At 23.9% G+C, this 27,194-nt stretch overlaps 2 protein-coding genes across 11 annotated transcripts in view; one reads left to right on the forward strand and one right to left on the reverse strand.

Moving 5' to 3' along the window:
- Positions 1-195: 195 nt before the first annotated feature.
- Positions 196-3,308, reverse strand: LOC122512446 (probable arginine--tRNA ligase, mitochondrial). 2 transcript variants are annotated; one of them, XM_043628277.1, is made up of 6 exons: positions 3,020-3,308; positions 1,725-2,880; positions 1,364-1,491; positions 1,059-1,282; positions 619-765; positions 196-353 (listed from the first exon to the last, which is right to left on the reverse strand). In XM_043628277.1, exons 1-6 carry the CDS (start codon positions 3,053-3,055, stop codon positions 350-352), a joined length of 1,695 nt encoding a protein of 564 aa, XP_043484212.1. In that variant the 5' UTR covers positions 3,056-3,308; the 3' UTR covers positions 196-349. The 2 variants fall into 2 exon arrangements, with proteins under 2 accessions (XP_043484212.1, XP_043484213.1); XM_043628278.1 differs by lacking the exon at positions 196-353 and having other exon boundaries at positions 615-765.
- Positions 3,309-3,411: 103 nt separating this feature from the next.
- Positions 3,412-27,194, forward strand: part of LOC122512444 (phosphatidylinositol-binding clathrin assembly protein LAP) — a 60,690-nt gene continuing 36,907 nt past the window's right edge. For 3 of the 9 annotated variants that reach the window (XM_043628266.1, XM_043628269.1, XM_043628267.1), the window contains exon 1: positions 3,414-3,969. In XM_043628266.1, coding sequence (XP_043484201.1) covers positions 3,840-3,969 — 130 coding nt within the window. In that variant the 5' untranslated portion in view covers positions 3,414-3,839. Of the gene's footprint in view, positions 3,970-27,194 lie in introns of all 9 variants that reach the window. The other 6 variants (XM_043628273.1, XM_043628271.1, XM_043628270.1 and 3 more) reach the window with 5 other exon arrangements.

Here is a 27,194-nt window from a genome sequence, read left to right on the forward strand (position 1 = left end):
TCAGGTTATATTCCCGCTAATATTTACTGGAATGCAGGACAAAGTCGACGTTGAAGCGACTATTAGTATGGGAGGAACAACCGGACAATCAGGAGCGATTCGTTGGGGTATTGCCTGGGGTCTTCGTAGTTTTGTCGACAAACACATGATCGAAAAAATGAAAGTAGGTGAGTTCGAATCAATTTTCACCAAATTAATAGAATTTATATTTCAATTTCCAACTTTGTTAATTAATTTTCAAATTTCAAATGCTAAAATCCTTTTTTTTATTTGTCAGCCGGTCTTTTGACAAGGGACTGGAGAAGAAGGGAACGAAAGAAACCTGGTCAAGAAGGAGCCAGAAGAAAATTCACCTGGAAAAAGCGTTAGAAGATTTGTACGAAATGTGGAAAAAATTTACTTTTCTATCTAGTTTAAAGAATCGTTTATACATTTTTGACTCTTAAACAATTTAATTAACTAATAACGTAAATTAATAAATTAGTTAATTGGGTTAGAATGAATAAAGAATCAGAAACTTTTTTTTAACTCTAAAACTGTTCTTTAGAATTTATTTTAGATTCTTATAAAAAACATTTTCTAATCTAATTACTCTATTTTCTATTTTACAAAACTTACATTCTTTTCAATGGAGTCAATCCCACTAGTTTCATTCCCTGAGCAAGAAAGTTTTTCGCCACTTTGAAGAGAAGTAAACGTTGTGCAGCGATTTCCGGCGATTCATCCTTAACTCTCAACGAAACTACGCATTTGTTAATAACGTGACTGAAAAGAAAAGAAAATGATACACATTAGAGAATTTATAGAGAAAAGGAGAAAATTCTCCATGTTGAATATTAATTTTCAAGAAATTAATTATAGACAATATTAACATCGATAATAATTTTAATTAGTTAATAAGAATATGAAGTTAAAATAAGAGTATTTAAACTTCATATATTATTAATTAATTTAATTAAAACTTAATTTTATTAATATAATTGAAATACGAATTAATTGAATTAATATAATTTAAATTAATTTTAAAAAGTATTTTTTCAATTCAATTCCTTAATTACCTTAAACGAAATAGGTAATTCACAAAAATACATGCTTCCATCTTTTCGTGTGATTTGAGTAACATTTCGTCGAAAAGGCCAAAAATAAGTACCAATTCATCGACAATTGCTTCGTTTAATATTTCCGGATTACATTCCACTGCTGTTTCAATATCATTATTCTCAATCAAACTCTCTAGTCTGCAATGAGTGTATTGCAATTTAACACCTGTTTCGCCTCTAAACTGAAAATAAAAGATAAAAATTAATATAAAAATCATAAATTAATTATACGAAATTCAAATAAAATATTGAATAAATTTTACATCTAAAGCCTTGTTCCAATCAAAATTATAATCTTGATTTCGTTTTTGTTTCAAGTCATTAATGATGACTGCCGAAACGCCAAGAATATCCGTACTTTCATCAATCACATCCAAAGAAACTTTCGTATCTGAAATTTGACAAATCTTCAAAAATGCTTCAAATCTGGAAAATTTATTGAAAATAAGACTAATTTTTATTGAATTTTAATTATAATTTATATTAAAAGTGTAAATTATGAAAATATCTTGTAGAGGATTGCCACAAAAATGTGATTTTATTTTTTCCTGATTTCCAGACAAAGCAAAAATAGAAAAGTTAAAAAAAACTAAAATTAAATTAAAGTAAAACAAAAATACTAACTTGGAGATTGCATTTGTTTCTCTCTCATAACTAATCTCGTTTCATCTAGAATATCAGTTAAAAATACAGCCGTTCCTTTCCTCGTGCTCATGCCTCTAATTTTTCCAAATTTCACATGTTCAATTCTATTCGACCACGGATATTGCATAAGTTCGAGGCATTTTTTTATTTTTGAAAAATGTTCACTTTGTGAATTGTCCACAACATAAAACATGGAATCAAATTCATATTCGTTAAATCTATCAACAGCTGCTGCAATATCTCGTATTAAATACAATGTCGTACCATCGCTTTTCAAAAGAGGAACATTTTTCTCATTTATACAAATAACTTTCCTATTTTCACTGTCAGTTGTCAATAATTTCAATTGCTCTAAATTAGCAATAAGTGGTTTCAATTTTTTCGCATTATACATAGATTCCCAGTGATACTCATCAAATGTAACACCCAATCTACCATAAGTATTTTTCAATTCATCAGCTGTACAACGTCTCAAAATTTCCCAATCCTTTAAAATTTCATCATCACCTTCTTCTAATTTACGAAAAATATCTTTCGCTTTTTCAAGTAGACTCGGATCTTCAAGACTCAAATTATTCGCGTGAACATAAGCTTTGTATAAATTATTCATCGGATCACTCTTAAGGCTTGACTGTGAAATATTTCCTAATTCACGTCCAATTTGAATGAAACCAAATTGTGTTCCCCAGTCGCCTAAATAATTTATTTTCGTAACATTGTTGTTTAAATATTGATTAACGTTTGCTATAAAATTACCAATTATTGTCGATCTCAAGTGACCAACATGAAATGGTTTTGCAATGTTTGGAGAACTGAATTCTACTACAATTTTTTTTGTATCCTGATTAACAGGTGGCGATATTTCTTTGGCATTATTTTCTAAAGCATTCTTAACGTAAGGATCCCTGTGCAATTGAAATAACATCCACTTGTTATTCTCCCTCTGTCCGTGTTCAATATTCTTCACATAATTATCAGTATTATTTATTATGCCCGCAGTTGACGTGAGAACGTCGTATTCATTATTTTTCAATGGTAATTTAAAGGAAAATCCCCCTTCCACATTGTGCTTCAATTTTAAATTCGATGCTTGTACATTTTTTACACAGTCCACTTGATGTAGACATTCAGCAACCTGAAAATAAATAAATAATAAAAATTAATTCCTGGCAAGGAAAACATAACCTCTAAAGTGTCAAGCGAGAAGAAAAACAATTGTGCAGATAATTTAAACAAAAAATAGTAAAATAAGAAACTGAAATGAACAAGAATACCTTTTTATGGACCAGTTGTCTTACTTTACAGCTCATGATAATTAAAATATATTTACAAATTCAAATAGTTTAAAAAAAAAAAAAACTAAGTGCGGTTATGGTCTGTCATTCCATCAGCAAGTTTCAATTAATTCTGACATTTACCAGAGGTATTACATATTAGAGTAAATTTCATTGATAATTACTAGAAAAGTTCTAAAAATTTGTTAATTATCAACAAACAATAACAGAAAATAATAAAAATGAATGGTTTGTTTACATCAAAAACAACGTGTACAATAACAAAAACACAATTCTCTGGACATGCGCAGAAGTGAATTCAAAATGGCCGCCAACTGCAGCGCTAAAGTGGCGGAACGTTGAATTACATCACAATTGTTGAACCTGTCTCCAGCTGACGCTGAGAGCTCGCTCAGCTCAGTTTGGAGCGATCATATAAAATCGCGCAAAGGGAAGAGAGAGAAAAAGAAGGAGAGAGATAGATAGAGAGAGAAAGAGACTGGAGAATTAACAGGACAAGTACGGGAACTTGATAAAAAGGGCGTAAAAGGGTTAAGCTGGACCGGAAGGTGGAGTGATCGTTATCGGTGTTTACTCAAGTGTGCGTGAGGTGGTGGGTGCCAAGTTTTAAAGTTTTTGTGTCATTATCGTGTGTTGTATATTAGAAAGAAAAAAAAATACAGGTGCTTTTAAATATCCGTCGAAAAAGAAGAAAATCCAATATAGATAAACTCAAGAACAAGAGGATAGTGTACAATAATTTAAAGGACCAAATCAGGACGGGACAGAACGGCACGATTTTAGGCGAAATAACTCCAGTATGGCGGGACAAACGATAAGCGACAGATTATTGGCAGCAAGGCACAGCATTGCTGGACAGGGCCTTGCAAAAGCTGTTTGTAAAGCAACCACCGAGGAAATGATAGGACCCAAGAAAAAACATTTGGACTGTAAGTTTTGGCAATTTTAAATTTTATGCTCCGATTCCTCTCCTCGTTTACCATCTTGAGATTTCGAAAATACCGGTTTTCAATAGCAACGACAAGCCGGTTACTTGGAGTCAGTTATATATATATGTATATACAGGTATTTGTACCTTACACAAGATATCAATATTCGAAATTAGTAATTTAAAAAATAAAAAAAAATCATTGGGCGAGGTTAGAAAATCCAAATGGATCCCTCCAGGTTTTGTGCTTTTGCGCGTACTCCAGCTTTCATTTACGTCACACTTGTAACATGTCATAAATTTTAAAGAGAAATAGGCTTTTTTAGATAGTGATTTTTTTAAATGACAATTAAGAGCACTATGCCTGTAAAATTGATACAGAAAAACTCGTAAATGATACGATGGTATTTTGTCACAGCAGAAACAATATCACAATTGTCCTGTCATTCACACACTTTTTATCGCAACTTTTTTTTCTAGCTGCTTCTTGTTCTTAACTAGAAAGAAATCGATAATTTAAAACACTAGTTTCTCTTTAAAACTTCGTTTAGCAGTACATTAATTAAATTTATCTTTTTTTTAAGTTTCTTCTCTGAGAATAAAATGAGAATTTCAATCTTTACTAATTAGGAAATTTTTTAATTAAACTTTTAATCAAATAATTGGAAAGTCAACTACATTGAAACAGTTCGTTTCTGTTAAAAATTGTTAGTAAATTTTCACCAGTTGACATTTAACGTCATTAATACTCATTAGCCATTTGAGGCAAAAATTATTTTTCCATCGCAATCGTACACTAGAAAGTTCTTTTTTTTCATTCATAAATTCCTCCAATTTTACTTTCGTTGATAAATATTTTTAATTGCGATAAAATAGGTCCTTAGAATTAAAATAGAAATTATTTTTTACTTCTTAAATAGAAATTACGATGAATTAATTAAAAAATAGAGTAAAATTCTATTTTTTCGAAAAAAAGAATAATTTGTGGTGAATTTGATTAAAATTATAGTTTTCAATAATTTGTTTATTGTCATATTGTCATAGAAAACAAGCGGTGCCAGGTGACCATAACTTTTGTTCATTCAAGCGTATTTTAAAAAGGTTATAATATTACAATGGCCACGTTAATGTTTCGAGTATTTTTTAGATTTTATATTTAAAAAAATATCACAAAATATAACTAGATCAATATAATTTTCCTAATATTTCTTTTTTCTTTTTTTTCATTTACTTTCATTTTCGATTAAATAGAGAAAAAAAAGTTTCAAAATACAAGTGTATTTATTATTTAAGCATTAAGTATTTATTTTAATATTCAAGATTATTATAAATTTCGAACTGATAATATGATTATTGTTATCATATAATACATAAAATGTTATATCAATAAATGCGTTTCTGTTTCTGAGAATGTGGGCGAATCGAAGTTTAGTAACCTGGCGTAGAGAAAGACGACCTATCGATCTGTTCCAATTTCTTTTCCTGTTCATGACTCCTCTATAATATCGAGGACCTAATCTAAAAAAAATTCCACTTGGGAATTTTGAACCTTATATTCACAATCAATATTTTCCTTTATATTTAGAGATAAAATATTCCTTATTCCCCTTGCTTTCCGACAAGAGAGGTAAATTTTCCACTGTATGATTTTTTTTGGTTCTTTTTTCGATATATATGTAATTACGATTTTTATTTAATTGATAATTAATGTCGAATTTAATTTAATTTAATTAGTAGATATTTAAATCGATTTTTATTAAATTTACTTATTAATTAATTGTGATTTCAATTTAATTAATTTACAATAAACTGCTATTTTTAATTAATTAATAATTAATTTCGAATTTAATTTAATGAATAATTAATTTAGATTTTTATTAAATTTAGTTAGTAATTAATTTAGATTTTTATATTAAATTTAATTATTAGGTAATTTCGATTTCAATTTAATTAATTAATAATAAATTGCGATATTTATTCAACTAACAATTGATTTCGATTTTAATTTAATTTAATTAGTAAATAATTTCGATTTTTATTAAATTTAGTTATTAATTAATTGTGATTTCAATTTAATTAATTTACAATAAACTGCTATTTTTATTTAATTAATATTTTATTTAATTAATTCATTTTGATTTCAATTTAATGAAATAATAATAAATAGGTATGCGATTTTTATTCAACTACTAATTAATTTCGATTTTAATTTAATTTTATTTAATTTAATTCGAATTTTTATTATACAATACAGTTAGTAATTAATTTAGATTTTTATATTAAATTTAATTATTAGTGAATTTCGATTTCAATTTAATTAATTAATAATAAATTGCGATTTTTATTCAACTAACAATTGTTTTCGATTTTAATTTAATTTAATTAGTAAATAATTTCGATTTTTATTAAATTTAAGTATTAATTAATTGAGATTTCAATGTAATTAATTTACAATAAACTGCTATTTTTATTTAATTGATAATTTAATTTAATTTCGATTTTAATTTAACGATTAATTAATTTTGATTTTTGGTAAATTTAGTTAGTAATTAATTTCGATTTTTATTAAATTTAATTATTGGTTTTTAATTCATTTCGATTTTAACTTTATTAATTAATTAATAATAAATTGTGGTTTTTATTCAACTAACAATTAATTTGGATTTTAATTTAATTTAGTTAGTAATTAATTTTGATTTTAATGATAAATAAACGATTTTAATTGATTTTGATTTTAATTTTATTGAATTAATAATTAATTTCAATTTTAACAACAGTTTTTTTAAGGATGTCAAATTAAGACAAAAAACGAATCAAAAGTGTTGCAAAGCAACATTTTTATTCGTTTTTTGTCTCAATTTGATATGGCCTTAGAAAAATTGCGAATTTAATTAAATTAATAATTAATTCGGTTTTAATTGAATTCAATTAATGATTAATTTCGATTTTAATTTAATGAATAATTAATTTAGACTTTGAAGTAATTTAATTAATACCTAATAAATTGCTACTTTTATTTAATTAATAACAAATTTAGATTTTTATTTAATAATTAATGACGATTACAATATTAATTCTTTTGAAATTAGAAATAATTCCTTTTGACTGTAAAATACTGAAATTAAGTGACATGAATTTAATTATGTATTTGCGAAATGCGCGGTGAATAAATGAATTTAATAAATATTAACGAAATTTTTATATCAATCGGTCGAGTCATTAAATTAAAAATTTAGATTTTTATTATATTTTTTTTTTATGAAATCGTGAAAAAAGGAAATTTTCGAGAGACATTAATTTTATTATTATTATCTATAAAATATATCAAGTAAAAAAAATGGAAGTGAATTTGAAACATAAAAAGATATTCAAATTTATTTTTACGTAATATATTCTCTCTCTCTTCGGAAATATTGTTATCTAATTATGATCATTGGTCGCTAATGTTTTATAATTGCAGTACAACGTAATATCACTATATGACTCTAGAAATAGCAAAATAGAAAGTTCAAAACACTTCGAATCGAACTTGTATTAATGTAAATGATTTAATTTATTAAAAATAGGTATACGAATTTCGCACTAGTTATATACTCTCTCAACACTCAACTTTCGCTCGTAACATATACTTGAATAATTCTCTCTATCTTTCTCTTATTTCTCTCTTTTTCTCCCTTGAAAACAGATTCCTCGTTACTATTTCTGTAAATGCTATTTTCTCTCTCTTGGCCAAAAGCAAAAAAAAAAAAAAAAAAAATAATGTTATTTTCTTCTTTGATCATTAACCTTATATGATATTTGATAATCTTGATAGAAATACAAATTTACACAATCGTTTGAATATACATGACGTGTGTATGTGACAAAATAAACAGGTTTTTCTTTAAAAAACACACTTACAGTTAATTTATACATTTTTTTCAGAATTTTGGTAACAATGTCTTTTTTTATTTTGTTTTTAATTTTCATGAAAAGAAAAATAATGCGATTTAATTAAATAAAGAAAAATGAACATTAATATTTATAATTTTTTTCGTGAAAATTTATTATTTTGTTTCGTGAAAAATTGAAAATATTTTTTTATTATAAGAATATAACGAAAGGATATTTTTTTCAGCCCGTTTACTAATACGAAATAAATAAAATAATAAATAAATATTGAAATAGGAAAAAAGAGAATAATAAACAAAATAAAAAAATGTCCCTCCCGTGTGGAAAAATATTGTGGCAGTCTAGAGTCCAATGATTTCCCGATTAGCAATCATCAAGTCCGTCTAATTCTAGACGGTCCATCAAGTCCCGAATCAGTGACTTAACAGATTGGCTTATTAGAAAAAATCTAAGTCAAATATGTCCGTCTAGTACGGTGTTATTAAGACCGTCTAGATTTGGTCTAGGATGTTATATGCGCATGCGTCGATGAATGCCCAGCTGTTAAGTAACATGGCGCCTAATGGCGTCGCGTCGTTTGGCGTCGTTAGATCAGTCAGTGTGTGATGCATTTTGTTTGTGAATTATAGTATTTGTTGTGGTTTCTGTTTTACGTGAATAATAATGTGCTATGTTGTTGTTGTTTTCTGTATAATGTAATTTTAAATGTGCACTGAAAAAAATAGGTTTTGATGTGTTTCTATGTGTTTTGATTAGTCGGCTGAAGCTAGCAGTCGTACTCAGCATCAATGTTTAGGCGTCATCTACAAATATGCCTCTCCTTCAAATTTAGTAATACTTAATGATTTAAAAAACCATCGAATATTGTTATTTGAGAATAAATTGTACACTAAATAGCAAATTTAGTAAGTTTTTATTTATTAATTTCATTAATTAGTGGTTGACGCCTAAAGATTGGTGCTGAGTACGACTGATAGTTTCATCCGGCTGTTTTGATTTGCAGTAAATTTTATTTTACAAAAAGACTACTATCTCCAATGCCAAAGATTGGGAGGGACACAAAGCCTTACGCTTAAAGAAAGTTGAAGTGAAAAATACAGAAAGTTAAAATATTTTTTAATACTTTTTATATAAAAAAAAAGTCATTAAAATTATTTCAAATATAATTAAGTTTTATTATTCTAAGAATAGTTGTCATAACATATAATGAGAAATTTTGAATAGACGTAGATTAGAATTTACTAGCACTGCTGATCAGACCAGAAACGCTGGTCTATTCTAGATGATAGCGTGGAAGTTTCGTTTCAATTCTGAACAGCCGCTCGACAAGACCGTCTGCCCTGGGTCTAGAAAGACGTTAGACAGTCTATTAAGCGCTTGGTCAGCGCCCTAAAATTTTTCCACACGGGCTAAAGTTCTGAACATTTAAGTGAACTAATTTTTTTTACTTTTTTAAAATTTGAATTTTGATAACAGAATAATAATTTTTCCCGTAAATTTTATAAAATAAAATTAATTAATTTAAAATAATTTGATAAAAAATGAAAAATATTAATCGATAATTTTTTCTCCTGATATTTTTAACTTTATTAAAACTTTTTATTTTAGATATTGTATATACTGCAAAGTATCATAAAACTTTTGATATAAAACTGTCAATACACAATTTCCTGTGTCTATTTTTAAAAGAATGTTTAGTTTAAACATTAAATAAAACGTTAAAAGTAATTTTTAACGATGTTTCGATATTGTTGAAATACACTTTTTATTAATACACTTCAATAAGCGATTGGTTTTTTCTACATTAATAGTGGAGAAATTAAATAAATAGATAACCTACATTCCCGGAATCAAGTGTTTAAACTTTATAATTATCGTTAAAAATTATAAATATAAATTTTGTCATATTTACAAAATTTTAGACTCTGTAATTTATTTTTCAGATGATTTTTTAGTATAAAATAGAAAAGAAATTTTGAAATTAACAAAAAATATTTTTAAAGAAATTTGAATTGGCTATAAATAGTTGATAGAAATAATTTAATAAAATTTTGATAGTAATAATTTGTTTAGATTAAAAAAAGAATAAAAATTATTAGGTAATATTAATAAAATTAATTCTCCACACTATTCTTTTAATAATTATTTTTTCTAATGAAGAAGATTAGGACTTAGCCTCGAGGATTAGTTTGCAACTAACTTTTAAAAGTTCGACAGGGGTTCGAATCCCGGTGGGATTTTTTCTGTCAAAACTTACTTTATTTCTTTTAATTCGTTTTAGTATAGTTAGTAAAAAAACAATCTTAGGAACATTTTCAATTAATTCTGTTTTATTGATAAGGGAACGATTTGTTGTATTTTTTGCGTATTGATTCTATTTTCTGCTTCAAGAGAATTCAATTAATATTTTTCCTCAACAATAATGAAAGTGAACTTTCATAACTCAAATAATATGTTATTCAACTGTAATATACGGTATATAGGAAGAAGAAGGTAGCTTCTAAAATGAAATTTCCGCATTATATACATACGCATAATGTAATTGAATGGGGCAAAATGTCGATATATAGGATAATTCGCAGAGGAGATGTGTGTATATATAATTTTCAAGAGCGAGAACTTTATAAACTCCCACACATAAAAACCTCCTACTTGCATATTATATTGCAAAAAAGAGGGATGTATTATTATTGCTATCGCAAGAGATAACTAAATCGCATCGCAGACACTTTAATTTTCAAACTCTCATTAGAGATCCTTTTCTTCAAAGAGAATATAGTTGAGATCACTTTCACAAGTGTTATGCAATCGAGTATTTTTTCTTTTCATCGCAAATTTTTTGAACCTGTCGGAATGTAACAATAAATTTAAATTTGTTTTTGTATTCAAAAATTTCAAACAAGAATTATATAGTGTGAAAAGTATAACAATAGATAAATCTTTGAAATATTATTTTTGAATAATTTTTCTAATTAAATTTTTGAAATATAGAATGAAAAATATTTTAAATAATTGAAATTTTGTAAAATTTAATTGAAAATAACATTTTGAAAAATTAATTAAATTAAATTAATTAATTAAATTTTTGTCAAGTTTTTTTTAAATTTTTGAAAATTAACTTTTAAAAGAATTTTAATTGAAAATTTTGAAAATAATTGAATTCTCAAAAATTTTAATGAAAAATCTTCAAGTGTAAATTTAATAAAAATGGAAATTAATAATGAAAATTAGATTATAAGAATAATATTAAAATATTTTTGAAAAAACTAATTCTCAAAATTTTTTCATTCGAATTTTTTAAAATTCAATTATTTCCAATATTTTCGATTAACTACGTATATTTCGAAAAATTCAAATACATGAAAAAATAACATTCTAGAATTATTTTTAACATTTTGAAGAAAAAAATCATGTTCAAAATTTTTAATTAAAATTCTTCAAAACTGTGATTATTTTTTTTTATTTTTTAAAAACTTAATTATTTTGAAAAGATTTTATCAAATTTCAATTATTTTTCAAAGATTTTACCAAATTTAAATTATTTTTAAAAAGATTTTACTAAATTTCAATTTTTCGGATTTTTTTTAATTGTTATGTAATTGTAAAAATATTGTCTTTCAAAAATTATTTAGAAATATTTTTAAAAAATTTCAGAATTTCTTTATTAAAATTTTTGAAAATATTCTCCCTTAATATCTTTAAAAAGAAAAATAGACAGTTTCAATTATTATAAAAAGTTGAATTTTTGTATTTAAATAATTGAATTGTCGAAGAACTTTCGGAAAATTATTAAACATTAATATAGATAATTGATTTAAAGATAAAGTTTAGTTCAAAATTGTAGAAAATAATTTAATTTTGAAAGGGTTATAGTTGTAATTTTTAGAAATTATTTTGAAATTTTTTTAATTTTATTTCCCGCGTGAAAAAAGATATAAGAAATATTTAAATATTTATTTAGCAAAAATAGTCGATCCGAGGCCTGGTGTAATAAAATTTAAAAAATCGAGTTGCATTACGACAGGTTTCACTGTAGAGAAGAAAGAGATATTTAGAAAAAAGAAATTGTTTATAAAAATCCAAATAGAGATCATGAATATTTTTGAAGAAAATATAAACGGATTTATCCTTGGTATTTATATTTTATTTTCTTTTTGCATCGTTTGAATTGAATGGATTGAATAGTGTACAAATAAAGTAATTAACTGTTTTATCAACGTTTTTTTTTCTTTTTTTTAATAAATTTCATGTTGCTTATCAGTCTCAAGGACAGGCATTATATATACTTCCGATGTGATATACATGTTTAAGTTAGAGTACGTGGGTTACTCAGATCCTGTTTTCAGAGATACAATAGCAATACATGTATATACGTGCATCTTCAATTGTGTTAAAATGGGTGTGGCAAACCCTGTATATCTTCAGATTTTTAATAAAATGAAAAATTGCCTTTTTTACCTCAATAAATTTTCATTAAATTTTAGTTGAAATTTAGTAACTATTATCGTGACTTGAATTTTTATTTCAATATTAAAGTTAAAAATAAATATTTTATCCAAATAATTTTTGGTAGAAAAATAATTAGAAAAAAAATATTCGGAGCTTTTTTTTATATTAAAAAAATTTTTTACTTCTGTGATCATCGGGATTGAGAAATTTTTTTCTTTTTTTTTCAAGAAAGTCAATGATTCACCTTCGTCTCTCTGCTTCCTAATTGCAAATGGACTTATGATGACTAACATTAGCATTTCTTAGTGAGATTATAAGAATTTTATAATCGACATTTTTGTTTTATCTATTACCTTTTATTAGCATCTTTTTTGAAAAATAATTTCTCCTTTCATTCTACTAGAAATAAAATCTGATGAGTCTTTCATACTTGAAAATTTTTTTATCAATTATTTTAAAACGAAAATTTTGTAAACAAAAAAATTTATTGTTTTCGGTGCGTGGAAAATAATTTATTTTTCAATAGTCTCGTTGATTGTAAACGTTATTTTATCAGTTATTTATTTTTATATTTAAATAATTGAATTTTCGTAGAACTTTCTGATAAGAATTTATTTTTAAAAGAATTTTAGTTAAAAGTTTTAGAAAATAATTGAATATTAAAAGCGTTATAATTGCAATTTTTGTAGAAATAATTAAATTTCAAAAGGTTTTTAAATTGGAATTTTTGAAAATTTTAATTCTTGTTAAATTTCAAATGATTTTACATTGAAATTATTGAAAATTATAATTACTGCGTGGAACAATAAATGACAATATGTAAATATTTAAATACTAATTTAACAAAAAAACAAAACAAAAATAAAGTTTCGAATAATATTTAATTTAGAAATTCTGAAAATATTCAGGTTTCTATAAAATAGTAATTAGAATTTTTTGAACATGGTTGAACTCCCGAAAATAATTTTAAATAATTGAAAAAATTCGAAATTTTGTAAAATTTTATTGACATAAATTTTATATTTAAAATAATTTTAATTTTTTACATTAAAAAAATATTTTTAAATATAATCGTAGTTTTGAAGAATTCTAACTAAAACTTCGGAAAATTTTTTTTTAACAAAAATTAGAATTAAAGTTATTAGCAGGATAAGGATAAGGATAAGGATAAGGAAAGCAGTTCATGTATTTTTTCTGGAAATCAGGGAATTAATCAAATTGTTGTGATAACCCTGAACTCCTTTTAATTAATTAACGAGTGCAAAGCCTGATATTATAATTAATATTGTGCCATTATTTAAATTTTGAATTTTTTAAAATTATATTTTAATTTTTAATTTTAAATAATATTTTTTTCTCTGAAAAAATAAAATAACAGCAGATTTTTTTTTAGATAAAAAAATTGTGTTTTTTCTTTTTTTTTCTTTTTCAAACAATTCGAAATATATCTACAGTTGTAGTAATTAATGCTGAGACACTAATTAGTTGAAATAGAAATTTGACTAACAGTATGAGTCTACAAAATTTCAAATGATGAGGCAGATAAGAAGATAACTTTCTCTTATATAGTTCTACAATTTTATTATGTGCACATTCCCCAACTTGAGATGAAACTCTCATTCTTTATATATTATTATATTCTTGAATGCAAAATAATTTCCTTATGCAACATCATCAAAAATTCTTTAAAATTATTTCTTCTCTATAAATTTTTGAAAAAAAAATATTATTTACGAATGTACTCCTTATTTATTTATATTTATTATTTAAAATTAAAATAATTTAATGAATAATAATATCGTCCCGAATATTTGTTACATAAAAAAATATAAACACAATATTTCATTATAAAATTAAAAAAAAAATTTTTTAATTAGAATAATTCAATAAATAATTATATAATAATAGTAGTAGTATCTAATAATAATACTAATAGTAATGTTAATAGTAATAATAATAATAAAAAAAAAATAATCAAAAACACTGAAAAGACAGAAATCTTATTTTTAAGATCAAAGTACGTAATGTGCTCCGAAGAAAAGTACCTAAGGAGCAAAAAATTTTAGTTTAAGTTTATAAAATTAATTAATTCTAATATATTAATTGATTGATACTTTTTTAAGAGAAAACTACATTTTTCTTCTAAATTCCAATAATTTGGAATAGCGATTCTTTTTCGTTTATTAATTTTCGCAATTTTAGTTCGATTACAGTTTGGGAACAATAAATTTTTATGATTTAATTTTTCGGAAATTATTTTTATCGTATGGCCAATATAAACATATATATAGAAAAGAGACAACACTAGTGACCATGGCCTAGTTTGAAACTATGGAACTTGATTATGTGACGTCATCTCAGAATTTGCTGTTTTAGATTGTGGTTAATGATAACTGCTGCTATTGCCCGCAAATCGTTCATATATACATTCGATTCTACTTTCAATTATTAATTCCTTTTTTCATTCTTCTCTCAATCGTTTCATAATACACTGTGCAAACAAGGGGACGTATTTAATATTTAACTTTTAACAGGGATGTTTCTTTTTGAGTCATGCAATTATTTTTAAATTCCCTCTTCTGTCTTTTAAAAAAAATCTTGGACGTTAGTAAATTATTTAATAATTTAATTTGATAAATCATTTTTTAAAATTATTTAATAAATTATTAAATTTATTAATTATTTTTTTATTATTTATTTTTTATTATTTATTTATTATTTATTTTTTTATTATTTTTTATTATTTATTTATTTACTTATTTATTACCTCTGTATAGAATTTCTTTTCTTTCATTTATTTACAGACGCGGGACATTATTAAAATGAAAATAGAAAATTCAGGAAGTTAAAAATTACCGTTGTCCTGAAGTTTCTGAATTTGTATGCTCGTAAAATTAATTTGATAAATTTTTAATTTCAAATTTGTAACTCGCCTATTGAATTTTCGTTTTCATCAAAAGTTTCAAGTGATGGGGGTGGCTAAGAATGTGGCTGAACCCCTCCCCTCCCTCCTCTTCACTCTTTCTCTTGTCTTATGCTTATAGTTCTTAGACTCTTGGAGTTAAGGTCGTGACTCGTGATGGCTCAGGTAGAGACTTTTCCTTTCCTTCTATTTAACTCCCTCTCTTTCTCTCTCTTGGGATTTTATTTTATACGCGAATCTCTCTCTCTCTCTCTCTCCGTTTTCTGCCTTCCTGCCTTTTTTTTTCTTTTCTGTTCTTTTTTTTTATTCTCCAACTGTTCTAACTGCCACGAACAACACGAGCGTTCTTCTTCGCTAAAAGTGCCAACATCTGAGAAACTGTTCTTAGAAAATTTAATTTACGTACATGAAAGAAGTTATTTTAAGGTTCAGTTTGGATCTCTATCTTTTCTCTATTTATTGATTCTTTCCAATGAGTTATCATTGGGGTGGGAAATTTTTTCTTTTGGAATTTTTTGCCTTTTTTTAATTTGATTAGTTTTGGATTAAAATTTGGATTTTTGATTGATAATAAAATTGTTGAATGGGAATTTTTTTTTAACGGATTGAAATACACTGGAACTGTTAAAGAGCATTTTCTTGCATTTTTTTTTTCAAATTGAAGAAATAAGATTTCGTTGGATCGAAATATAAATACCTACTAATCTCAGTAAAAAAGATTTAAGTTGCGTATTTTTTTAAAATTGAAATATTGTTTTGATAAAAAATACGCCCCCAGTGGAGGTTGATCACAGATTGAATTACGTTCGCCTACACCCCTCAATTTTTTTCCACAGATAAGAGAAATCGATGTTTCATATATAATATGAGAATTACATAATTTGTTTTCGTTCATTACTTAGAGATGAAAATGTAATTTATCGGCAAATAACTTTTATTCGTATCTTCAGGGAATTATCAGACATTATTACTCTCACCACAAATTTTTTACATTTTTTTAATTTATTATATTATTATTTTTTGTTTATTATTAATTTCTTAATATAATAATAATTATTATAATAATGATAATAAAAAGAATAATAATAAAAATAATTAAAGGAAAGTAATTTATCATTCGGAGAGATTACTAATTAAATTATTAAATTTTACAAATAAGTAGTTATTTCTACTAATTTATTGGTAAAATTTACTAAATCAAAACAGGGTTGCTACGCAACCTGGAAACTTGGAAAACCTGGAAATAAACCTAGAAAAGTCAGGGAATTTTTATCGAAATTCTGGAAAATTGTTGTTTTTTAAAGTTATTGTGATTATTCTTGAAATCTAATTTCACTTAACCCGTTGCCTGTTTCCGACCCACGGGTGGGTCGTGAAAAAGTATGGCCATAACTGCCCGTGCAGAAATTTTGACCGGGGCCAGATCGGGGCCAGATCGGGACAAACCGGGCCCCGATCTGGCAACCCGACCTGGCCCCGGTCTGGTTGAAACACTAAAACCGACCGGGGCCATGGCACTTTGCCCGATCTGTCCGCCCTGTCGGGACCCGGTCGGGGCCATGGGATTTCCCCCGATCTTTTCGCTACCCAGGTAGAAATCCAATACTGACTGCATTTTATTATATTAAAGCTCGTTATTTGATTATTAAAGCATGGGGAGTATTTACTTCAATATTAATAATTATTATTATTTTTGTAGTAAATAAACTTTTATGAATGTCATTAAAAATGTAAATAATTATTAGAATTGCTTTTATTGAACTAAGTTTTTAAAAAAAATATTTTTCTTATTTTCTTTCATTAATTTAGACAGACTATCTTATTTAAATTAATGCCTAATTTATTATTATTATTGTTAATAATTATTTAAACCTATACTTTATGTAACATTATTAAGAATTATACACAAAACACTTAAAACTAAGACGGAAAAATATCGCACGCACGGGGGATCGAACCCTAGACCTCGAGGACGCAAGTCAAATACACATACCGCAAAGCCACGCAAGCTTGGAAGCGACCTCGCTTAAACTTCCTTTTGAATCATGGGACCGTTATATACAGTATTATCATAATAAATTGACTGTATCATATTTATTTATAGAAAAATTATTAAAAATGTATGTTATATATATATATATAAATTAATATGTTTATCATAATAATATGGTAAAAATTATTAATTTAATTATTTATTCTCTATTATTTATAATTTAACTATTTTTTAAAATAATAAAAAAATTTTTATTATTAATAATTCACAATAATACTAAAAATTATTAATTAATAATAATTTATTTTTTTGCCTTAAACATGGAATTTCAATTTAAGTGTGAAAAATAATTGGTGCGTTTGTCCTATTGTTTTAAATTAAAGGAGAATAAATTCCTAAGACATCCCTCGAGGCCAATTTTTGAGTTTTTAATTGTTTATAATTTTTATTTTCAAATTTCAATCAAAGTTAACAAATTAACACAATTTTTTAAAAACGGACGTTTATTTTCTTATTCCGTTACTGCACATGCTCTAAATCAGTTCAAATTAATCCAATATTACCAGCAGACAATTAAAAACCTATAAAGTAATATATTTCAATTGTCATAAACAACATTAATTAACAAATAGTTAACTTTGATTCCTCTCCAATAAAAAATATTAATATGTCTTTTTTCTTATAATATAACTTATTTAAATATTTAATATTATATATCCGTGGTCTTTTAACATTATCCAAATAAAAAAGTAAACGTGAAAAAAAAATTTTTGGTGGAAAGGAACAAAAATTAACTATTTGTTAATTAATATTATTTGTAACCATTTAAATAAGTTATTTTTTAAACAAAAAGGACACATATTTTTAAAATGAACTTAAATTAAAAAGTAGATGTGAAAAAAATTTTTTTGGTGGACAGGAACGTAAGTTACATAACTATTTATTATTTAATATATTGTTTATAACAATTTAAATAAGTTATTTTTTAATCAAAAAGGACAAATATTCTTTAAATAGACTTAAATTAAAAAGAAAATGTGAAAAAAAATTTTTAGTGGAATAGGAATCAATGTTAACTATTTGTTAATTAATATTGTTTATAACAATTTAAATAAGTTATTTTATAATCAAAAAGGACAAATATTCTTTAAATGAACTTAAATTAAAAAGAAAAGGTGAAAAAAACATTTTTTAGTGGAAAGAAATCAAAGTTAACTATTTGTTAATTAATACTGTTTATAACAATTGATATAAATTACTTTCTGTTTTATTAATTGTGTGGTGGTCATATTGTATTAATTTGAACTGATTCAGATCATATGCAGCAACGGAATAAGAAAATAAGCCTCCTTTTTTGAAAAATTGTATTAATTTGTTAACTTTGATTGAAAATAAAAATTATAAACAATTAAGAACTAAAAAATTGACCTTAAGGGATGTCTTAAGAATTTATTTGCCTTTAATTTAAAATAAAGAATACTGAAACCGGTTAAGAATTGTAGGCTGTAGACAGTTTTGAACAGTAAATTGTAAAAAAAATCCCATTGTGCGCTGTTTGTAGATCCTTGGGCAAACCCGGCCTGGTCCTGGTCGGGGCCACGAAGTCGGGGCCAGATCATGAAAACCCGACCGGGGCCAGGGCGGTAATCGGGAACAAAAGTGGCGATTTCTGCACGGGTGTTTCCGACCCACCCGTGGGTCGTGTTCACTATCACTAAAATAAATATAATTTGTATATAAATTGATAGATATTTTTCTTCATATCAATATTATAAGAAATTATAAGGGTCATTAATGATATTTTAGAAAATAATTGAATAATTAATTATAATTTAAATATATTATACTATTTGAGAAAGTATTAGATTCCGCTGGGCAGTTTAGGACAATCATGTTGTATTTTCCTCAAACAGTTAAGGGGTTAAATATTACAAAATTAATTCAATTTCAAAAGAATTGCGTTTACAATTTTCATAAGTAGATGAACTTCAAAAGATTTTGATTTAAGGTTTTGTAAAGCTTTTCAATTTTAAATAAATTTAATTAGAAATATTAAAAAACTTTCATTAAAAAAAAAATTTTTAAACTAAAATTCTTCTGAAATTAGTTAAATTTTTTAATTGTATATTTAACTAGTTTTATTAAAAATAATGGATTTATAGAAGAATTTTAGTTAAAAACACTAAAACAAAAATTGAATTTTGAAGCAATTAGAAATGATTGCAGAAGTTCAATTATTTTCAAAAGTAGTAAAACTCTTCTCAGAAATTCAATTATTTTCAAAAATTTGCATAAAATTCTTGTCAAAATTTTAATTTTTTCCAAAAACTTTCCTTAATTCAATGATTTTTAATATCTACAACTTTAATAAAAATTCCTAAAAGAATTCAATTAGTTAAGAAAAATTTTAATAAAATTCTACGCAAACATTTCATTATTTTCATAAATAATAAAAATTTCACAGCAATTCAATTATTTACAAATTATTTTCATTTATTATATCAATTATTTTCATAAATATAATAACATTTTTTTACAGGAATTCAATTATTTTCATAAATAATAACATTTTTTTTACAGAGATTCAATTATTTTCATAAAAAATAAAACTCAAAGCTGAATTTCAATTATTTTTAATACAATTTTAATGGAATTCCTCGAAAAAAGTTATTATTCTTAAGAATTTTATTAAAATTTATCTAAGAAATTTAATTATTTTAAAAACCATTGCTGCAATTAATTTATTAGAATTCAAATATTATTTTCAATACATTTTTAATTACATTTCTTTGAAGAATAAAATTATTTTCAAAAATTTCAATGAAATTCTTTGCGTAACAATAATTCAATTCTTTTCAAAAAAATTTTAATAAAATTCTTCTCAGAAATCCAATTATGTTTAAAAATTTACAAAAATTCTTGTCAAAATTTCAATTATCTTTATAAATAATAAAATTTTTCTCCGAAATTCAATTATATTCAAAACTTTTAATAAAATTCTTGGCAGAATTTCAATTATTTTTAATACAATTTTCATTAAATTTCTCGAAAAATGCAATTGTTTTTAAAAATTTTATTAAAATTTGTCAAGAGAATTCAATTATTTAGAAATTTGTTGATAAAATTCTTTATGAAAATTCAATTTTAAGAAACATTCAATTGTTTAATAAACTATTTATTTTTATAGTTAAATAATTGAATTCTCTTAGAATTTTCTAATAAATGTTGATTTAAAAATTAATTTCAAATTAAAATCTTTGAAAATTTGAACATTTCATATTTTTATAATTAAGAATTCTATACAATTAATTTTTCTCAACAAGTTTAATGGAATTTTTTTTAATTATTTGAAGTTTTTAATTTCTAATATATTTAATTGAAGAATGTCTCATAATAATCGAAATTTCGTAAAATTAAATTGTAAACAAATGAATTTGAAAATTCACAAAGAACTTTTTCAAAAATTATTAAAAATAAATTGAAGAATTTTAGTTGAAAATTCTAGAAATGAATAATCGTAATGATGAAAATAATTTTTGAAGAAGTTACAGTAAGAAAGTAGCAAAGTTTTAATTATTATAAAACATAAAAATATCGATTGCTCCGAGTCGAAGACGATCGATATTTTCATGTTTTATAATAATTAATAATATTCTTATACGTTATTGAATTTCAAATTTTTGAATATCTTAATTTCTATAAAAAAAAATAATGCGATTAAATATTTATTTTAAAATGAAGTTATTGGTGTTTTTTTTGAATAATTTTCGTTTTAAAAACCTGGAAAAATTTCGTTTTTTAATCTGGAAAAGTTAGGGAATTTGAAAAGAGCAAAAGCGTGGTAATCCTGAAAAAGCAAAGAAATACTGAAATTATTGGTTCAAATACCATTTAATTGACTCCAATAAATAATATTTGATTCAAGTAAATATTTAATTGATATAATAGTCAATTAATCGGTTATTTGAATGAAATAAATTTTTTCTTCAGTGTGATCTAAGAATTACAATATCGGTTGTGAGTAAGAATAATTAGAAAAGAGATCGGGAGTAAATCATTGTTGATAATCTTTGGAAAAAAAGGACGAAACTAGACAAATCTCACGACACGCTTCGCACGGCTGCGAAAAGCATGAGGTATATTATCGTTGTTAGGCTCACATAGGTGAATGACTTGGACATAAAGCTTGGCCTCTACCCCTCGCGACTATCAACGATACACCGCACACTCCGAGAGTCAGTGAGAGAAAGGGAAAGGTCGCTTGACTTTGCAGAAAGGGAAAATTAATGAGTTTGATGCATTTTCTATTTCATATGCAATAACCATATACACACCTGAATTCTAAATCTATTTCTGGTTTTGCGCAATTATAAAAAGTCAAAGTGAAAAAAAATTATTGTAGAGATATTTTTTCTTTCTTTGCTTCTCAGACAAAATTGCAACTTTTTTTACTTTTCTTCCAAATATTGCAACAAAATACCATATTTTTAGTATAAATTGCAAATAATTTCGATTTTTCTAGTTTTAAAAAGTAACTATAGACAAATCTTTCGAAAATTATTTTTGAATAATTTTTCTAATTAAATTTTCGAAATATACAATAAAGAGATTTGGAATAATTGAAATTTAGTAAAATTTAATTGAAAATAATTGATTTTTTTCAGGTATTATTACGAATTTTGAAAATCAACTTTTTGAAGAAATTTAATTGCAAATTTTGTGAAAATAATTGATTTCTCAAAAAAAATTTAATGATAAATCTTCAAGTGTAAATTTATGAAACCGAATATAAACTAGCTTCTAAAAAAGTAATTTTTAAAATTTTTTTTAAAAAAGTAATTCTTAGAATTTTTTTTATTAAAAATTTTTGAAATTCAATTACTTTTAATATTTTTAAAAATATAATTCCGGAAATTCAAATACATAGGAATTGAAAATAATTTTCAGAATTATTTTTAACAGTTTGATGAAAACAATTATTGTGAAAATTTTAATTAAAATTCTTCGAAAAATTGATTATTTATTTTATATTTTTCAGAAAATCAATTATTTTTAAAAGATTTTATCAAATTTCAATTATTTTAAAATAATTTTACAAAAAATTCAATTGTTTCAAAAATATTTATCAAATTTCAATTATTTTTAAAAGATTTTACCAAAATTGAATTATTTGGAATTTTTTTAACTGTATATATAATTGAAAGACATCTTTCAAAAAATTATTTAAATATTATTTTTAACAAATTTATTTTAAATATCTACAATAAAAATTTTTTTGAATAATTTTAATTTTGTAAAATTTAATTGAAAATAATTTTTTGTTTCAAGTATTTTTTTACAATTTTTGAATATTAACTTTTGAAGAATTTTAATTACAAATTTTGAAAATAATTGAATTATTAAAAATATTAATGAAAAATCTTTAAATGTAAATTGAAAATTGAAAATTAATGAAAATTAGCTTTTAATTTTTCAAAATTCAATATTTTTTTTAGTATTTTTAATTACAAATTTCCAAAAATTCAAATACATACAAAAAATAATAACATTTTTAAATAATTTTAAAAAAAATTTCAATTCTCAATTTTTAACAATTTTAATACATTTATTTTGAGTCAATAAAAATTATGTTTAATTCAAACATATTTTTTTGGTTGACCATATATTTTTGGATTTAAAAAAATGACAAAGTGTTTCAAAATGTATTATTGTTGTTTTTTATTTGTATCGCTGTCAACAATATTTTTAATTGTTGTTAATTTTGATGGCTTGCAGTTTATTTGGACGATTAAATATCTATGTAGGAAAAAAGTATTTTCTTCATTTGATCGTTGAGAATTTTTTTGGAATATATAATTTTCTACGAAACTTAAAAGAGTCTGCTTTCGCATACAATGTATGCATTTCATCTTTTGAAGTCTTTTGAAAAATTAAAATTCTACATCGCCAAATGTCAGCTGATTGCACGTGGTTTGCAGTTTGTTTGGGCGATTATAATTAGAACAGGATGGCTGACAAGGTCGAGAACACTACTCCACTTGAGACAGATAGCGTCCGTTCACTTAATTCATTGCAACCATACTCATCGTTTGGTGTCGTTAAAAATCATTAAGATCTCCCACAGTTTTCATTCTCTGATGTGCAGTCAAATTGCAAAGAGTAAAAAAAAGTGTTCTCTCATTCACAAAAAATAAAAAAAAAATTATGAAAATTTAATTCTTGACATGATTATAATACGGAAGAAAAGACCAAAAAATTTCAACTATTAATAAGAAATCAATATTTTTGCTCTTTCTCGTTTTTTTTGTAATTCTGGGAAAAATTGAAAATTATATTCGAATTTATGTCGAACATTCCTGTATTTTATTCATTATTCAATCGTCGTGAATAAAAATGAAGAAAGGTCATTGACATCTTTATTGGCTTTATTGTCTTATTTGGAGAAGTAATATATACGTATATATAAATTTCCTCTACACTGTCTCGACTAAACAATAAATTTCAAATATTTATTATTGCTTTCCAAAAAATTGTTTTCTTAAATATTTGCCTTTTCTTTCTTCTATGACAATTTATCCGTTACATTTTTCTTGTCTAGAATGAAGAGTTTTTTATCTCGAGTATAAGAATTTTTTAAGGGATTTTTAATGAATAAAATTTCTATTTGTAATTATTTTTTAATCTCTGCAATTTTCGAGAAATTTTTTGAGGGGTTTTTAATAAATGAAATTTTTAATTGTAATTACTTTTTAATCTCTGCAGTTTCCAAGGGATTTTTAATAAATAAACTTTTTAATTGTAATTATTTTTTAATCTCTGCAATATTCAAGAAAGTTTTTGACGGGATTATTAATAAATATAATTTTGAATTGTAATTATTTTTCAATCTCTGCAGTTTTCAATAAATAAAATTTTTAATTGTAATTATTTTTCATTCACTGCAATTTTCAGGGGATTTTTTTTTTAAACCAGAAATAAACTAAAATAATCTCTCGCAGTCTTTTCTACGTATATTTATATGTTTCAGAAATGAAAAATTTTTTTATGAAGGTTGAATGAAAATGATAGAAAATCGATAAACTATAAATATTCAATTGTGGGAAAATTTTGATTTTTAACACAAAAATGTTACAAATTTCTCGTTTACATTTTATTATTCCATATTTTAAAAGTTTGATATTTCAAATTATATTTAAAAAATGAAATATTTAAATATGAGGGAATTTTATACGAGAATTCACATTTTTATGTTTTCAACATTTTTTTATTGTGTTTTTAGTTTAAATTTTAACTAGAATAGCATAAAATAAAATTTTATTATTAATTATTGAATTAACAAATTTATTTCTCTGGAAAAAGTCAAATTTTGTTTTGAAATTAAAATTTTCAAATATATTTTGATTTTTTTTTTAGAGAAATAATTTTTGTTTGCATTATGTTCTTACACAAAAATCATTAGATTAAAAAAAATATCAAGTAAATGTTTCTTTGAATTAAATAAATTTTTTTCAGTGTAAAATTTATAAAAATGGTAAAAATTATAATTATATTAATATTTATAAAATATAAATAGTAATCTTTGTAAATTAAAATATTTATAAATAGTAATATTTATAAATTTTAAATATATAAAAATAGTAATATTTATAAATAGCAAAAATCATTATTCTGTAGAAATAACACAGAAATTCTAGACACTTTAAATTTTATTATTATCTAAAATTATGCAGAAAAAGTTACTCCACTCGTTTCCTTCGTTCACAGTAAAAATAAAATATTTTTGAAGTAAGAATCAATTCACATTGAAAAAAATTTAATTTATATTCCAACAAATAATTACTTGTCTATTATCAAATAAACATTTACTTGAATCAGATTATTTTTATTTAAATCAAAAAAATATTTACTTGAATCAAATAATTTTCATTTAAACCATTCATGCTTGAATAAAATAATTTTTATTTACATCAAATAAATATTTACTTAAATGAAATAATTTTTATTTACACCAAATAAATATTTACTTGAATGAAATAATTTTTATTTTAACCAAATAAATATTTTATTTATTTATTTTTTTTTATTTTTATTATTTTTTTTATTTTTTTTTATTTATGAATCAAATAATTTTTATTTAAATCAAAGAAATATTTACTTAATTTAAATAATTTTTAATTAAACCAAATAAATATTTACTTGAATTAAATAAATTTTTTTTTCAGTGCAATAACGTTTTTTAAATAATAAAAGAAAAAATCTATTTTCAAAGAATAACATTTTCAAAGTGAAAATTAAAATGATTTGAAACAAAAAAATGTTATTAAAAGAATTTCACATTTAAAATCAAAAGCTATTCAATAAACATCGTATATATAAAATTCATCCACTATTCCTTTATTTAATTGTGAGATGCACGAGTTTTATAATTGCAAACGGGATTCTAGAATTTCAAATAAAGGGACTACTGACCGTAACGATCCGTTATCATTAGGTGTTTTAGTTTCCTACTCTAATGATAGCTTTAGTGAACAATATAAAAGTTCCTTTTACGAGAAAGAAATACAAAAATAAAAAGAAAATTCACGTTCCTCTTGTACACGTCACTGTAATGGAACATTTTTTTCTTCTTTTAATCTTCCGAGGTCAAGGTCTTTACTTGTCTCAATGAATATAATTCTGCTTTAAAAGCTATACAATTATTCTCCTTTTCTCTTTTTTTTAAATGCATTTTTCTTGTAAAAAAAATTCTTTTCCTCTCTTCGCGAGAAACTCATTTTTCTACGTTAACAATTTCAATTTTTTTTTTCTCCCCATTTTATTTATGAAAATGAATTATTTCTCTTTAGGGGATTTTAATATCAAAAGAAGTAGAATTTTTCCTGTGTTGCGCTTAACTCTCAGGTTGTATTGAAAATTATTTTGTTATTTAAATCAAAATAAGGGAAAAGAAGTAAAATAATTTTGTTACAGTTGAGAATTTTAGATGATTTAATCGTATTTTTAATCATTTCATCATAAAAATGAAGAGAAGCAAAGTTTGTACTGTTGTTTAGTTACAGATTTCAAAGAAGATAAAATTTCTTTTTCGAAATTTTATTTTACGGTAATTTTCAGTTTTTTTTCTGTATTTGGGATTATAATTGAACCTGAATATTGTTAAAATCTATATAGACTTGTATACTTATAGAAGGCTTCGTGGGCTTGGCTTCAGTGGTACGATCAATACTTAAAGGAGATATTCACAACGCCATTGTCCCAATTGCATCAAGTTTTTGAGATTTCAGTTTAGAAGGCAAAAAAAAGCAAATAGTTTATAGAAAAATATTTCCAAAATGTAAATATATCTTCGATTTTGAATCTTTTTCTTATCGTATTTTTTATCATGTTTTTTATATTTTCCAAAAAAATTAATTGACTCGCAATAAGGACGTTCTTTTCTTCGATATTTTTTGAAATCAGTTTCGTTAACTAAAAACAAAAAAAATAAAAATAATTTTAATAAAAACTAAAAAGAAAATAAAATAAAGAAAATAATTTATAAATCGATAAATAAAGTCACTGAACTTTATAATTAATAATAATAATTTACCCCTAGTTTATGAAAATTAGAAAATTTTCCTGTTTATTGGTGAATATTTTAATAACAATCGGTCTTAATTTTATATTAATCAACGAATAATTAGAAATTTGTCAATTTTTTTTATATTCATGACCTGACATATATAAAGATTCGGTCTAAACTTAGAGACGTTGTGTGAAACTTAAAGTCGGTCAAAGTAAAATATCACTCGACTTTATTTCCGTCTTTATTTGTATATATGCCCGTTTGGTGAATCTTCTCATTTTAAAGTATTACGAATGTTTTAATATTGACTCGAGATTCGAAAGACTGGTAAACATTTTTTTTAATTATTTTCGCGACAAAGAAATATTTGATTCAAGAGAAATTAAATTCTTGCACTAAAGAAAA

Source organism: Leptopilina heterotoma, unplaced genomic scaffold (genome assembly GCF_015476425.1).
Source record: "Leptopilina heterotoma isolate Lh14 unplaced genomic scaffold, ASM1547642v1 Lhet_99, whole genome shotgun sequence".
NCBI classification, from domain to species: domain Eukaryota; kingdom Metazoa; phylum Arthropoda; class Insecta; order Hymenoptera; family Figitidae; genus Leptopilina; species Leptopilina heterotoma.